Below are 15,960 nucleotides of genomic sequence, written 5' to 3'. Positions count from 1 at the left end.
AGCAACAAGATAATGATCATAAGATTATGTAATCTAAGCTACAATTTGGGATCAAAGAAATAATCCCCTGAAATATGCCATGGTTGCTCACATGAACCACTCTAGGTAGTTTACCTGCTCCCCATCAACTCCTGGAACTCCTGGGGATCCTGGTTCACCCTGCAAAAGGCAAAATGGAATTGAAATATTATTCCCTGATTGTCCAAGACATTAATTGAACCAACAGTGCTAAATTAACTAAATTAATCAATAATGTCTGATAGTCATTAGATAGTCAATAATAGTCATAATTAACAACAACAAAACCAGAGAACACCATATATGCAATACCTGTATATGACATTGAATAAATAGCCCTGCTGATTAGGCCCGTACATAAACTTGGGGTTGTATAAAGATCAGAAAAATATACAAGAAAGAAAGAAAAAAGAAGAAACCCCAGGAGGCTGCTGAAGAAAACTCAATACAGTGGGAACTTTGTCAGTTACTGAAATAAATATGGAATCATGGTCCTTGATATATGTAAGGCTGGAAGATAATTAATGTGGTCTTTCCCTGCTCATATAAATCACCCAGGGAAGGAGTTCACATTCACAACATTGCCCTTTGCACTGGTCCCTGAATAGCGTCCTCCAAGGCAGCAACTTATATTGATGGGGATAGATTATAATATTGGAAACAAACTCCTGTAAGTTTGAATTCTGCTTTATGTCTTTAATTTTGAATGGGAATGATCATCCAGATGAAGGAAGACAGCATATGCCCCAGTTCAACTCCTCCGTGTTTTACAGCACACTCTGGGCTGCAGAAATGCTTTGTGCTGTGTACAGCCTAATGTAGAAATCCATTCCTGCACACTTTACTGTGTATTCCATTACCAGTTTTCATGTAGAAGAAAGGATCTGGTTTCTTATGATTTCTCAGAACAATTAACATGTATAATGTGATGTATTTCTACCTGATACCATGGATAAAGCATAAAATTCAAATGAATATTATTGTTTTTGAAGAAACGTGTCTGCTATTGGAAGAGTTTAGCGCCACTGACAGAAGAAATGATAAACTCAGAATTTAAGAAATAGGAGAATTATCCAATCTAATGTAAAATCAATGTAAGGGTTGCACTGTTTGCAACACTTGTGTGGTGTTGTTTTTCTTTTTCTTTCTTTCTTTCTTTTTTTTTTTTTTTTTTAAAGTGTAGGCAAATTTATTAAATTTTATAGAACAGTGCAGCATATGGTATTCATTGTCTCTGTGTGGGCTGCTCACTAACAGTTCTGGTACTACGCACAGCCTCAGCCAGGTGGGGTTAGCAGGCTTGGATTTGCAGCCAGGCTCCTGCCCACATGTGCATGTTTTAATTTTTACTGAGATTAGAAAATATTGTGTTTATTTGGGTGGGCACCCCTGTAATATAAAAGCTGCATTTACATGCGCTTGTAGTGTGGTCAAGCAGCTCCTTGCACACACCATTTTGCCTGCCTAACTCCTTCCCACCCAGGCAGAAGCAATGTGCAGGAGAGACTGGCTGGTTGTGTGGCTATTTTTTGCAAATACACAGGGTACTCTGCAGCAAAAGTCCTGCGGATCAGCCTTAGTGCAGATCCAGAGGAAAGATGCTTCTGCCCTGTTTCAGTACTAATTAATTTTGCTGATTCTCAGCTGAGCATCTGTGTGTGGCAACAAATCAAAGCACCTGCTCTGGAAGGCTACATTTCAATTTGCCAGGGTGCAAAGTTTGAAGCCTGCCATATTCTAAAATATTACAGGTAAGTATACTATACTGGAAAGTTCCAGGTACATGTGTGCACAAATCAGTGAGAGAAATAGAAAATACCTCCACTCTTAAAATACAGTGGGTAAAATAAAGAAGATCACCTTTGGACCTTGCAGCCCTTGGGGTCCTGGTGGTCCTGGTGGGCCCTAAAAAGAAACATGTAAGCCTGTTAACTTATAAATAAATTGCTGAAAGGCTTGGCATGTAAACGCAGGCTGAACGTTAATATAGGTACCTTAACAACATGGGTTAGATCACACAGGGGAACCAAGACTATGAAGCTATGAACAAGTTGTTAAACTATGGCAACTCTCAACAGGGGGGGTACTACTTGAAACTATTAAAATAACAGTGTACTTCATATTTTATAATAAAGTCCTGCTGCCCCCACTGATGAAATGGCAAAGCTCCTTTTAGTGGCAGGGAGATCAAAATTCACTTCAGCCACATTTAACAACATTAATGCCCTAATACAATACAATCCAAAGTCAGGAGAAATCTTCTACTGATTGCAAAGAGGATTCTGTTAAAATATGCCAAGTGTTTTGGTGGATTCTCAGTGCTTCAGGAAATTGCTATAGAGTAAGCTGCAACCATTTCTTTAATTTCTGTCTAAGGCCATGGATACAATATCAGGATGACCCGGATGACGCACAGTGGATTTTTTTTTTTTATTATTTTTTCTTAAGAAATAAAAAATTAAAAAATCCCCTCCATTAACACAGAGTATTTGTACAGATGGGAAAATAAGACTAACAGATATCTTACAAAGAAAAGCTTGAAACAGAAAGAAGAAAATTATTTGCTTATACCAAGTTTGGAGCTTTAAGGGAAGGCTGAACCTGAAATATTATAAGCATCTCTTGGTGTCAGGGTTTTCAGAAGTTGCTTCTGGCCTAGTATGGCTAAACCTCCCATAGAAAACTGTCTGGGGTAATAGCACTGGATCTGGAATCCTCTGCAGATTCAGGGTACAGGTACTGAAAAAATTATATTTATTTCTGAGTTCCAATAACATGGGACGAGACAATTCCCCATATTTGGGCTTTGTACTTAGCTTGACTTACAGTTTCCTGAGATGGATATTTTTCATAAAATAATTTGCATCTGGTCTGAAAGCTCCCACAAAAAGTTTGTTCCCAATCCAATCTAAAAGATCTTTATTTCTACCCTGAAAATAAGGTGGATAAGAGAAAATCATTTGGCACTCAAATCCTACTTCTTGTTTTTGCTGGACCCCTATGCAGACACACAGAGATGAGAACATACACCAAGAAGTCCAAAGCAGTTAATCTGCCTAGATGTATATCTACAGGAATAGTGTGCTCTTTATTTTCCTGGTCTCTCACGTTAACTGAAGTTTTGCCATTAATTCATCAGGAGCAGAACTGGGTCCATTGTTGAAGGGCTTTCAACAATGTACTCTCTGACAGGGGAACACTGAGAAAATAAATTCATGTCATGATGAGCTGGGTCAACATCCAATGAAGACATGTCCTGAACTGGCAGAATTATGAACATGCTATGACATAAAGGAGATGTTCTACAACACATTAAGTCATGCAATAGGAATTACCGTGACAGTGAGGGTGGCAATCCTCTGTTGGTAAAATGTATTAACAAGAGACATCGTTACCAGAGTTGAACAAGTATATAAATAGTTCTGCCTATTACAATTATTATCTCTACAAAACCTATACTGCATCTCAGGAGACATCATGTCTCCAGAAAATAAGAGTAAAGCCGTGTTACTTTTAACTCTCAGTGTTGTACTAATTGTTTGGACTCTATGGGAAACAGGATTTTACATACATGAAGATTGTAGATTTCTGCAAAATTCAGGAGATCAAATAAGTGATGACTAAACAGTAAAAGCATACAAAGAGTCTTCCAGAAGATTTTTAAACACTAAGGAAAAAAAAATCTGTTAACAGATGGCCTTAATAAAATATATTTTGCATTTCAATATATTTATGGAAATATATGAAGAAATTTAAAAACAGTGAAAAATTCAGTTTATGTACATATGAAAACCTAAAATAAACATTGCAACTAATGTTAGCATGTTCACACAGACAAGCTCATTTTCATCAGCACACTCAGATTTTAATATCTGAAGTATCTGATCCTGCAGTTCCTACAAAGGCTAAACTCTTGCAGATACTGTCTTTTGCCTTAGGAAATTCTGAAGAATAGCCCCGAAGAGCAATTTCAATTGAGACACATTTTGTAACTGGCCCTCCAAGTGAAAGCCACATGCATTCAGCAGGGGTCTTGTTCAAACTATGAAGATAATTTTAAGATCATGATTTTCAGTGCTGATGGACTCAGATGTCTTATTCTGCACTGACACAGGAAATTGAGCAGGAGGCACAAGGCAGAGTAACTAAATTGTTCTGAAGCTCTTAGGCTGCTTGATGATTTATTGCTAAACTCTAAAAAAATGTAGACAGCCCAGATCTTGCAATCTCTTGTGAACTTCTTAAATCAGCAGGACAAATTCTGCGCAAGGTCAGAGTTCACTGCTGAGCACTGTAAGTGCTCATTACCTTCTATGGGAGAAGCTGCAAATCTCAGAGCCCTTAAGAATTTGGCACCAGGAGACTTAGGAATGGGTGCTTGCCATTTGAAAGGACTGAGGTGGATTTGGCAAGCACATTGTCAACTGATCCTCTATAATCTTACTTACACCATCCTTGCACAGACATTGCCATCAATATCAATTATTTGTTGCCCTGGATCAGAAGGTGATGACATTTGAAATGATTTACAACAGGATAAGGGCCTCCTAATCTGTTTCAACCACTGCAATAGGCTTTAGTCCCTTATTAAGACTTCTTTATGTGCTGCAGCTTTTCTGAGGTGCTCTTACACAGCACAGGAGAGTAACATTGATTCCAGTGTGAAGATATAAAGACAGAACACAGGAGATACGGGGGCTAACATCTCTGGTAAATCTACCTGATAATATGCAACATTAATTTCAAACTACTTCAGGAATCTAACTCAGAGAATGGTTTAAAGGACTGAGAGTTGTGTGTTTGAATTCCCTGAAGAGTAAACCAAATGAGATGGGTATAATGCAGAGCCTCAGAACATGCCTGTGTTGACTTCCCCATAGACTCCACTCACAATGAAAGCGTGGGCTTATCCTCAACAACATACAGGTTTTTAGATTTTACTAAAGGCAATGAGATTTTTTTATTTTCAAAAGAGTCTTGAAAACCAAATGACTGGCCAGATGTCTATTTACTCCCACCAAGTAAATGCAAGAAAAAAAGAGTTCAGAGGATTTAGTGAGAAAATGATCAGATGCACAATGAGCCAAATTCTGTCTTCAATTGCACATAAGCAAACCCATTCATTTTGGTGGAGTTATACTGCAAAGAATTTGCATCTGACTATACCACAATGTAAATCACCTTGACTGCAATGACATATGTCACCTTGACACTTTGCTTTTATGCAAACACTCATTCACTCTCTTTGTAACCCCACTTTAATCCTCCACACTTTTGTGCACACCAGTCAAAACAGGTTTTCTAGAAATGCACAAACGGCAAGACTGGTGCTTAGTCTATTTAACATACTCAAGTTGCTGATTGAATCCACAGCTTGCTAATGGAGCCATGTGACATGCTTTCCAAATCTCATATATTCTGCTGTTTGCATTTTATAGGAAGAGGAGAAGGTAAAAGAGAAAAAAAAGAAATGTCAATATTACACTGCTTGAACTGAAAAGCAGATGCTTCTGTTGAACCTATGTATGTGGTTTATTGCATGATTTCAGCACTAAGCACCACATCCAGCAATGAATCAGCTTTATCCTCATTAGATGATGTCAATACACTCTATGGGAAATGCAACTAATTCACTCAGCTAAATTGTATCAAGGAAACAGTTTGTCTTACACCAAACAGCAACTCCAGTTTCCAAATATAGAAAGAGACCCCTAATTAATAAACTCAGCAAATCTTTGGGGAAGAAATTGTTCTCATTGCTTACACAGAAAAGAAATACAATGATGTCAAACTGCTTTTTGCCAGATCAGTCTAAGCCATTCTGGCATTGTTAGGTTTACATACCTGAAGAGCTTCATGAATATTGCCATTATAATCAATTATCTCTGTTGCACCTTGATCACCCTTCTGTCCAGGTGGCCCCTGTAATATATTTTCCATAATATTTTTTGAGACACCTGCCAAAGACTACTCTACACACTTAACTGCTGATGCATGCTTTAGCTTGATTATTCTGCACTGAAATTTTGCTGTATTTACAACATATTACTACAAACCACAAAAGTTAGCATTAAACTAAAGATTATTTTTAAAGAAAAACAATTAAAAAAATAAACACACAGGTCACTAAATGAATTGTGCTGCTGTGGGAAAGTAAGTAAATGAAACCCCTATGGTTAAACGCTGAAGCAGTTCCAACACACCAGTTTTGTATTGGCTGTGAACTATGTCAGAACATCTGGCATGTAACATCCTGCCCATGAACTGTGAACAGCGCACTGCTTCAAACAGTAGTAAGGACTGTAACTCATATTAAAGGCCAGTTAGCAACACACCTTCAACCAGAATCAAGTGGCTAATTTCACCAGATTAACTGGGGTTGCTGCTACAATTTCAGTTCATGGTGTAGACTGAATTTAAGAGCACAAAGAGCTGAAATGAGAAGTAGACTTACCCTTGGACCTGGAAATCCTGTGTCACCTCTGTCACCGGTATCACCCTATGTAAAAGGGATATTTGAGAACAGATATGATGTCTGACAGAATATTAGGTAGTTATTCCCTTCTAAATATGTTTCTCTTTAATTTTCAAGTTTAAATGCCTCTAATTATTAATAGAATGCAAATCTTAATTACTACAGAAATTCCTTAAAAAATCTGTGTAAGTAACAAGCTGGACAACAATGTACTTGGTTCTACGTGAGTTGTTACTGTGTGCTGTAGTGGTATGGAATAAGAAATACCAAAGACTCAATAAAAGACAGATACCAATTACATAATTAATGTAACTTCTCTATCTTTATTGCACTATTATCAAAAGCTTTAATAAAAAAAGCTAGAGAAATAAAATCACTATCTGAAGTCTGAAAGTACCCAGCAACTTCTTCAAAGGTGTGTTTCAAAGTGCACTAACTTGTGTTTCTGTGATCATGACTCCACTAAGTTTCTGAACTTCCCTGGTCCAAGTCCTTGCCTCCCCTACAAACACGTTACTGTCAGCATTAGAGTCCCTTTACTCCCTCACTGTGACAGGTGTAAGATCTTTACCATCTTGCACGCAGCTTTTTCCTCCTGCCTGTTAGTAATATGTTTCAAGTGATGTAGAGGATTTAAAATATGCTTGCATTCATAACCCAGCATCCATTGACTACGATTTATTTCACTTCACAGACACTTTTATAAGAAGGTTCTTAAATTTGTATATTACTCAAAATGAATTTGGCTAAATAGTGCATTCTTGTTCCTGTTAAAATGTATAAAAGACTGGTATGAAGTTAGGGAAGAATGATTAATTCACCAGTGGCAATAAACAAAATCAGAAAACAAAACTTTCATGGGGTAATGAAAGAATAAGTGGAGGAGGAGGCTGGTGGCAGGACATAAACAAGTTTGTGCCATCTGCCTTTCCTTTCATTGTTGCCTTCGCAATATCTAGTAAATGAGTCATTGGTGTTGCTCAAAAATGAAGTTCTCAACTACTAGGTTGATTTCTCTGGTCCCAATTTTCAAGACAGTTAGGCCTTTTCGATAAAATGAAAATTAGAAGAGATATCTATTTCTGAAGCATTTGGGAAGTGCCCAGGAACTGAAGGCCAGTGAGAGCCTGATTTACTCTTCTGCTTTCACTCTGAAGTGTTAATCCCCTCATCAGCTCCTTCAATTTACCAAGATGTCTTTTTGGTGGGACACGTACTTAATCATATCCTTAAGCACTGTGAATGGGCTGTTATTCAAGGGCCTTTCAAGTACTGCAACCAGTATCCTACCAGCCTACAATATTGTCTTATCATCTTCATTCTGACATTAGACTCAAGAACCACCTAAATAAATCTGTTTTCATTTTGCTTTGCCTTCACAATATAACACAGAAGATTCTCCAGTGAGCACAGAATTTGCATAGCATATGAAATATTATAGAGACATATTTTCTCTCTACATATGTGTGAATCCACTGTATATAGGAATAAGTGGATGGATGGATAAGTAGATAGACATAAAATAGAAATAATAATAATAGTAGTAAAAACAGCTTTGGTTAAATAGTTAAAACAGTAATGTAACCCACAAAATTTGCCTTTGTAGCACTTACTGGTCAGCCTACTTCAGCCTAAAGTCCTTGGAATATCACTCATTCTTAACCCACCAAAGTTTGGATCCACAAAATTATTGCAAAAACCAATTGAGTCTCCACAGACATAGAAGTTGGCACATGGGCGAACTATCCCACATGAGTTATACAGAGAGAAACCAAGTGGCATTGGGAAAAGCAGAACAGAGTGAAATAGATATTGTAATAACAAGAAAAACTAGAATCAGTGTTTGAAATACAGACGGTTCAATTCTACTAGCTAAAATGGAAAGTCAGAAGGTTTTATTTATAAAGAACACTGCAGAATCTGCTACAGTTTCTTTTAAAGAGATAAATTAAGTTCCTGTGAAACATTATAAACTATCATAAATATCATTGTGTTAATCACTACAGGTAAGACAGTTTTGTTACTACTGACCTTTGACCCTTTCGGGCCCCTAGATCCAGGTTCACCTGTTTTTCCCTGTTCGAGGGAAGATGGGAAATGGACAGGAGAAAAGTGATAGAGGAATGGGAGTGCAGAGAAAAAGAAATTAGTAATGACTTAGTATGGAACAGCAAAACCACCCCATTTCATATGATCAGGATCACAAGCCTCTAAAGGCACCAAATTTCACAGCACCCAGAGTAATATATTATTTAACACCAGCATGCAGAGGCCACAGATTCCATCCTTCCATATGAAAAGTAGTACTGGCATTAGTAGATATCATTAACAATCGTTTTGCAGGAAGGACCTATGTCATTCCATAGCTTCTGAAAAATGATAGCCGAATAGTAGAGAAGATACTTAATTATCCTGAAATAAGTACATTAAAATAAAGTATTATCACTATTTCTTTTCCCAGCAGTTCAGATGAATACAAATTGGCTGGCCAAGAAGCACAGAATCTGCCTTAGTGTGCTCAAAATGTATTAGGACAGGAAAACTGATGGTATTGGCTCAGTGGAAAATAGTAAGGAAACCCTAAAAAGTAGTCAGAAAGATCTCTTTCTTACAGAACTAGAAAACAGCATGCAAAATGGATTTTCTCTGCAATTAATAGCTACAGTGGTCAAAGAGTTCAAACTTTGATGCTGAAAGTTAGGGACTTGAAGGGTGGGACTTTTGCTGATAATAACTTGGCCAACTCCATGACAATGTACACTGGTAGTGTCATTACTTTGTAGACCAAACAAGAGTCCATTTAAGCTGCACTTCCACAGCTGTGAACACAGAACTGCCACTGCATTCTGGACTAGTGCATTTGACATTATTTTTATTTAAAAGCTCATTCACCAATTTTTCATTCTGTTTTTTGGTATAAAAAGATGAGTTTGTAGGTGTAAACCTAACAAAATATTTCCAATATAAAATCAGACTGACCTTTAGTCCAGGAAGTCCAGGTTCACCCCGCTCACCTTTCCCAGGTGGGCCTGCCTCTCCTCTGTCACCCTGTGGAAATAGATACACATACATCAGAAAATAATGAGCAGTTTTCACACAGAACTAAGTCAGCATGGTCAAAGAAACCAAACCATCAGAAGAAAACATTTTTGAGCTCATCTACAACTTTCAATGAGTTGGGGAACTCTCCACTGGGTAAACCCAGTAATCTCAAATGTAAAAGAACAGCGCTTTTCTGAATTCCCAAACTATCATACCTAACATAGGTTATTTTTAGGACTCACAGTGCTCTAACTTTGCCACACAGTGGCTTAAAAAACCTGCAAGAAGTATGAAAAAATATCCCTTTTTAATGTACCAGTACTTTCAAGTCCGATTTGTGCTATCAAAGTTCTAATATCTGCATGCGCATTTAAGCCTTTTTCCTAAAAAGGGTTATGAAAACACAGTTTCTTCATACAGGCATATTCTACCTCTTGAACAAATGAATTCTGGGATGCTAATATTAAAAAAGGCAACTGATGAACTTAAATTACGAATGGTTGTAGAACACGCTTTTGCATTGTTTGAGGGCATCACTACAAAGATGTGTATTTCATAGCACAGGTCCATGAACTATGACTTTCCCCATTTCCAGGCACTGTAGTAGCATATTTTAAACTGAACTTTAGATTTCCTGTCCATTTACAAAAATGGATTCTAAGTACTTTATTCATTTTTGGATAAAAGATTTTCACACCATTAGCACAATCTCAGCCTCTAATACAAGCTAACAAAGTTGAATTTGACTCTGGCTCTAAGGGCTTTGTACCAGAGCACTGACCAACTACCCTTACCTTTGTTCCTGGCAGCCCTGGCAACCCAGGTTCTCCTTGTGGACCAATGAAACCCGGTTCACCCTTTAAAAGCACAGCATGAGAGGTATGTTAGATTATTTATTTAGCAGTGCACAGTTACAGTAACACAATTTTCTTTTGGATAGTATTTTCCCTGTATTGCTTACAGCTCTCCTGCTGTGATGCAATAGTTATACAGACATACTTTCAATATGGGCAACTTTCATCAGCATAAATTCTTATAGCAAGCCATCATACGGCATATGAAACACAAATGAAGCAGAAGTGTCACACATAGTTTTTTTATGAGGTTAAGGACAGTTCATTTCAGTCATGTTTTATGAGGTAGAGAATGGTTGGGCAGACGGGGTGATGGGATGACAAAGTAATGACAAACAGAGAGGCCAGATGGTACTGTTGCAATGCGTTTTCAAAGGAGGTTGTTAGCTGCATTATCCCCAAAAAAAGCAGATCAAAATATGATGCATCACCGTGGCATTCTCCCTCCTTATTCTGACAGTAAAGTATTTCACAGTTCTCCACATCCAGACAAATTCTCTGGCTGAGAACAGGTGGGAAAGAGCCACAGCTCCTTATTCCCTCTCTGTCCTGCCCCCTTCCTGCCCGTTAATTTTTACGTACATAACAGACAAATAGCAGGAGTCAAGCTGAGTTGCAGCACATGCAGCATTAAGCAGGGGAGTAAATTATTTTTTTGTTTTGTTTTGTTTTAAGCTATCTCCATGGCTGAAGAGGAACAGTGGAAGATTAATAAGCCATATGTTTCCATTCACAAACTCTCCTGTACAAGGTTTCCTGCGATCTAATTTTGTCAAATAAATTTAAATCAAGGAAAAGATTTACCCATGAGCTATTGTAAATTAAAAAAAAAAAAAAAAAGAAGTAAAACAGTAGTATAACTAAATTAATAAAGATTTATTTACAAGCATCTTAACATTATACTTGAATTTAATGACTACAAAATACCCATCAAATGCCTCTTTAGATAGCTAAAAAGACGGATGTGTCATAATCCTGTATTGATATAATTACTGACAACATATGGAGACAGTAAATATAAGCAGTTGGATAACATTTGTCTTCACCTCTTCGCCTGCATAGAAATACAGATACACTGCAGTGAGTGAGCAGGTTAGCAAGTGTTCTTGCACGTTCATATGCGCTCTTATCAGCAATCCATCATTAACAGCTTAAGCAAAGAAAGTCCCTAGCAAACCAGAGAAATTTTTCCTGTGGCTATATTGAGGACCGTAACAAGCACTCAGTGGCCTTAATTTAGAAAAATCAAAAATATAACTAAATAACACTTTCTAACATGAAGTTCTAGCTGGACATGGTTCAGCACTGCTGTATAATAACAAAGGAATAAACTGAGACAAACATGTCAAAGAGAAGCACATTTTTGATGGCATTAGAGAAAAAACCTACAGTTTATATAAACGTTTGTATCAGTGCACACCAGCAAGAGCAACAAAAGGTTGCCATTTCATACAGAAGTGCTTTAACATCAGTAAATGGTGAAGAAAGTAGCTGCAACCATTTATTTTAGAATAAGAAGGTGCTCAGCAGCTCCAGGTTGCTTTAATACTGATTTTACCAGGGCTCATTTCTTGGCCAACTATTTATGACTTCAGGCAGAAGAAACATGCAGTGACTATGCAGTTCAGTCTTTTCAGTGATAAGGCTTAAAGTGTTATTCAGAAGTTGATGCACAGAAAAAGGTGCTTTGCAATAGCAAGTGGAATTCATAATGAAAGAAGCTGGCAGCTTAAGTAGCATAACTAGAGTACAGATCTTACATGACACAACTTTAAAACATTATCAAATGTGGAATGGAATAACTAGTGTGTCAGTAAAGAGTAGGAACTGACTGGCAGAGCAGCAGCTCTTCTGAGAAAGACGTGGGGGTTACAATGGATGCTGAGTTGAACATCATCCCACGGTGTGTTCTTATCACACACAAACCAAACTGCTGTAGGTAGGACTTACATTAAGAAAAAACATGCACTTCTCCTTCTGTTAAGATTAGCACTGCCATTGAAGTGTGAAATGTAAGGAAAAAAAATTTCCTCTCAGTAAGGCATGCTTATGTCACTGTAACGGAACGGAAACTGAAAGACTGTCCTGATTAGTCCAGCACACAGACATGATGTTTGAGCCATAGAGGAAATCGAAGTTAGGAAATCTAGGACTAAGGGTTTTTTCATTTTAAATATATGACATTTCCAAGTAAGCTGGCCCATAGCTGCAAGAAAGTGTGAATAAAAGCCTACTTGGGACTGCACTTGGATTTGACATCATTCTAGCTCTGGCATCTCCTGATCGCAAGTCTCTTGCTTAAATGAACTCTGAATTAGCTTTAAACAGTTGTGAAGCACTGAAAGGAAAGCAGGGAACCAGAGTAACCAAGTTTTACAACACTTTACTAAACATGTCACTACAGATTCTTCTAATAAAACCAAAATTTTATCTGGTAGGAATCTCCTACAAGCTTCTTTGCCAGCTAAAACAGGGACAGGGAACACAACAACTGGAAGAGAAAAGTTAAACAGGTAGGTTATGACAGGAGTTTTTGGAATTCCCCTATGTGAAATACAGTTTGACAGCTGTATAAAAAGCAAGTGATGACTCCTCATGCATTTTAGTTTAACCCTTCGGCACAGTTATGAAATAACAACTTAGAAACCACCACATTGCACAGGAAGTCAACAAGATGAATCTCAGCATTTAAACTTCACCTACTGTGAGAGCTTGGAGCAATTTGCAATCGTACAGCACGGGCAACTTGGTATTCAATAAAATAAATCTACAAGCTTGTGAATTGCTTCCATTTTACAGAGGAGTGATTTGTTATCATTTAGGAAGGAACAAATCTTAATGGCTTGAGATGTTAATATTTTAACAGACTAAGAGCCTACCTCTGAGCTCATTTGCACTCTAAAATATTTGTCAAATGTAGAAATACATTATGGACAACAAATTATATGCTGCTTTTCACAAACCTTCTTAAAGTTAATTTCACTTCTAATCATAAAATGTCTAAAGTAGAAAAGGGCCCTGTAATGGCATGCTGTGCACCTAGCTTAATGCGAGCTCCGTCAGAATTAATAGCAAAAAAATACCTTGTAATTTACTTCAGAGGATAGTCCTTTTTTATGGGGATTATTATCTAGACGTATTCATAACTGGTTGTTTCATGATGATCAAAGCTTTTAGGGGCTGAGGCACAGGCTAGCTTTGATATCAGAGGTTGACCCTCTCATGACACGTAGCTCACTGTCACTGTCTTAATTTTTACAGAACCTGTAATTGGCTAAAACTTGAACTTTTGTTCAAAAAGGTGCAAAAATTAAAATTCTACTTGCCATGCTAATTGCTTTTTCAAACACCACTTACTTGACAAATGCTTATAAGCAACATAGATCTAATGCTGTACTCAGCCTCCACTGCACAGCTGAGACACAAGCAATGAACTTATTTGAAACTGTACTCACAGACAGGCCCTGTCCACTTCCAGTCCTTGAAATGCAAGGTTAGACACTTACGTATACTGACATGGATGGAAGGTTCCTCACTTTACTCACTTCAACAGACCAAGGTACAGTTGTCGTAAATGTCATCCTGACTACTCATGTTTGAAAATACCAGTATGATGCCCATTCCCTGTCTAATGCTACTGAAAGAATCCTACAAAGTTGAAGATATACAGGATAAGAGCTATCAAAAAAAAAAAAAAAAAAACACCCAAAAACCCAAATCCAAGGCAATTTAGAGAACCAGCACAAAGTTGGAATAGGTTGGATTTGGTTCACTATTGCCTTTGTTGCTTTTCCAGAAATTGCCCTCTGTTGCCCTCAGACTTGAGGTTTCTGAGGTTGCCATCCAATCAAAATACTGCAACATTCTCACTCAGGAGAAGAGTGAGGGCTAAATTCTCAGAAGTCTTTCAGATGTGCAAGCCCACAGCAGTCAATGGAGCTGTACTTGCTCATGCCCTGCCTGCATCTGCTCAGGGAGTCGGGGGCACTCAGTTCCAGTGAAGCAAAGCCTCAGAAGCTCAGCCTGCTTTAGACAGAGAACAGCACCTTATACTTGCTCACTGAACAGGGCATTAGAGGGACTTATATATAGCCTCAAGTCCATGGGAACTTCACTCTCAGGAGGACTACAGTATTCTGTTCATAAGAAGGAAATGAGCAAGGTAAAAGGAAATCTGATAAAAAAACAACTCCAGTTTGTAATGGTTTTTTTTAGTGCTTTTCATACCAACTCAGAATTGGCTCAAGAAATGGCCAGTTAAGCAGGTTGTCTGCCTCACTCGTCACATTTGAAACAATATCTTTACACACTCTAAACTTAGAGAAACAATTCTCGTTTTGAATTTCCAAATGCATGTTTAGCCTTTATGATTCATTTAAAGAAGCACAATGTACTACCTTAAAACCTGTCTAAAACCTTGAAGCTTCACAACTAACCCTACTTTGTATGACATTTATTGCTTTTTAGTGAGCCTAATTTTCTCATCGTTTTTAAGTTCTGCCTGCTTGGAACATATGCTGCTTTGGAAGGGCACTAAGGGAATAATTCTACAGCAATAAGTCTGATTAATTCTGCATGCATTAGTCATATCAAGGACTTCCTACTTAAAGGCTAATTATAATTCAAGTCAGCATGGTACCTACTTTTGAGGATTAGAATAAAAACACTTGTTGTAATGAGCACCTCATTTTTAATTCTTTGCGATGACTGATCTGCTAAATTATTAGAGTCTGGCCCCAAACTGTTTTCTTTAGAAAAAAGTTAGATTACAAGTCTAAGGAATTATTTGTTGCTGCTATTAAAAGTAAAGAACTTTATTGTGTGCAATCATTTCTGACCAACTAAAATTGTATATTTGAAGTGCAGAAATAATTTTGTGCCTGATAAAATACTTTATTTCCAAATGCAACAAAATATAGGGCTTTCAGATTATTCAGTTGCATTCAAACTTTGGATTTGGATTGATTTTTTGTAAGCAGAAAGAAAAATTGAACTATATAATAAAGCAGATCCCATGAAATAGATCTTTACAAGCTTAATCTTACAACTAGTAATAACTTTAGGGCAAATAGCATCCTGTATTTCAGTTACTTATGCTTTAGACTTTTCCAAGAAAGAAAATAAGAGTTTTCATGATTTGGAGGATATAGTTTCTGATGGATTAATAAGAACTGCATATATCCCAAAGAATGCCCAAGTAAATACTCCTGACACATGCATACCATCCAATGTTAATGATTTCATTTTCTGGCCTTGATTCTCGTAATTAAGTCTGGAAAATTACATGTCTACCCTATGCAAGCGATTACTGCCACATCATACAGAAACCGGAGTGAACAATGCTAGATGTGTAGCTACTTGCATACAAATACATATTCATATATACAGTTCCACTCTGGAAAATAAATACTCAAAGTTAGTGGCACAACTGTATCTTTTTTTTTTTTTTTTTTTTTTCCCCAAAAAAATAAATCTACCCATGCATGGAGCTACCTTTGAAAGCCAGGCTTCCAAGTGCAGGTACTAAATCCTATTTTTAGGCTCTTTCCCATTTTTACCCAAAGCATGCAT

The 15,960-nt window shown here is 37.4% G+C and overlaps 1 protein-coding gene across 1 annotated transcript in view; it reads right to left on the bottom strand.

Moving 5' to 3' along the window:
- The window catches only part of COL25A1 (collagen type XXV alpha 1 chain), a gene marked incomplete at both ends in the record, with an annotated part of 298,501 nt that overhangs the window by 24,005 nt on the left and 258,536 nt on the right, over window positions 1-15,960 (bottom strand). Inside the window, 8 exons of the mRNA XM_082758470.1 lie at window positions 115-159; window positions 1,879-1,923; window positions 3,354-3,377; window positions 5,863-5,940; window positions 6,473-6,517; window positions 8,525-8,569; window positions 9,473-9,541; window positions 10,330-10,392. Coding sequence (XP_082614596.1) covers window positions 115-159; window positions 1,879-1,923; window positions 3,354-3,377; window positions 5,863-5,940; window positions 6,473-6,517; window positions 8,525-8,569; window positions 9,473-9,541; window positions 10,330-10,392 — 414 coding nt within the window. The remainder of the gene's footprint in view (window positions 1-114; window positions 160-1,878; window positions 1,924-3,353; window positions 3,378-5,862; window positions 5,941-6,472; window positions 6,518-8,524; window positions 8,570-9,472; window positions 9,542-10,329; window positions 10,393-15,960) is intronic.

This window comes from Aythya marila (genome assembly GCF_965140915.1).
Source record: "Aythya marila genome assembly, chromosome: 4".
Lineage (NCBI taxonomy): Eukaryota > Metazoa > Chordata > Aves > Anseriformes > Anatidae > Aythya > Aythya marila.
This window is presented reverse-complemented; position numbering and strand designations above follow the sequence as displayed.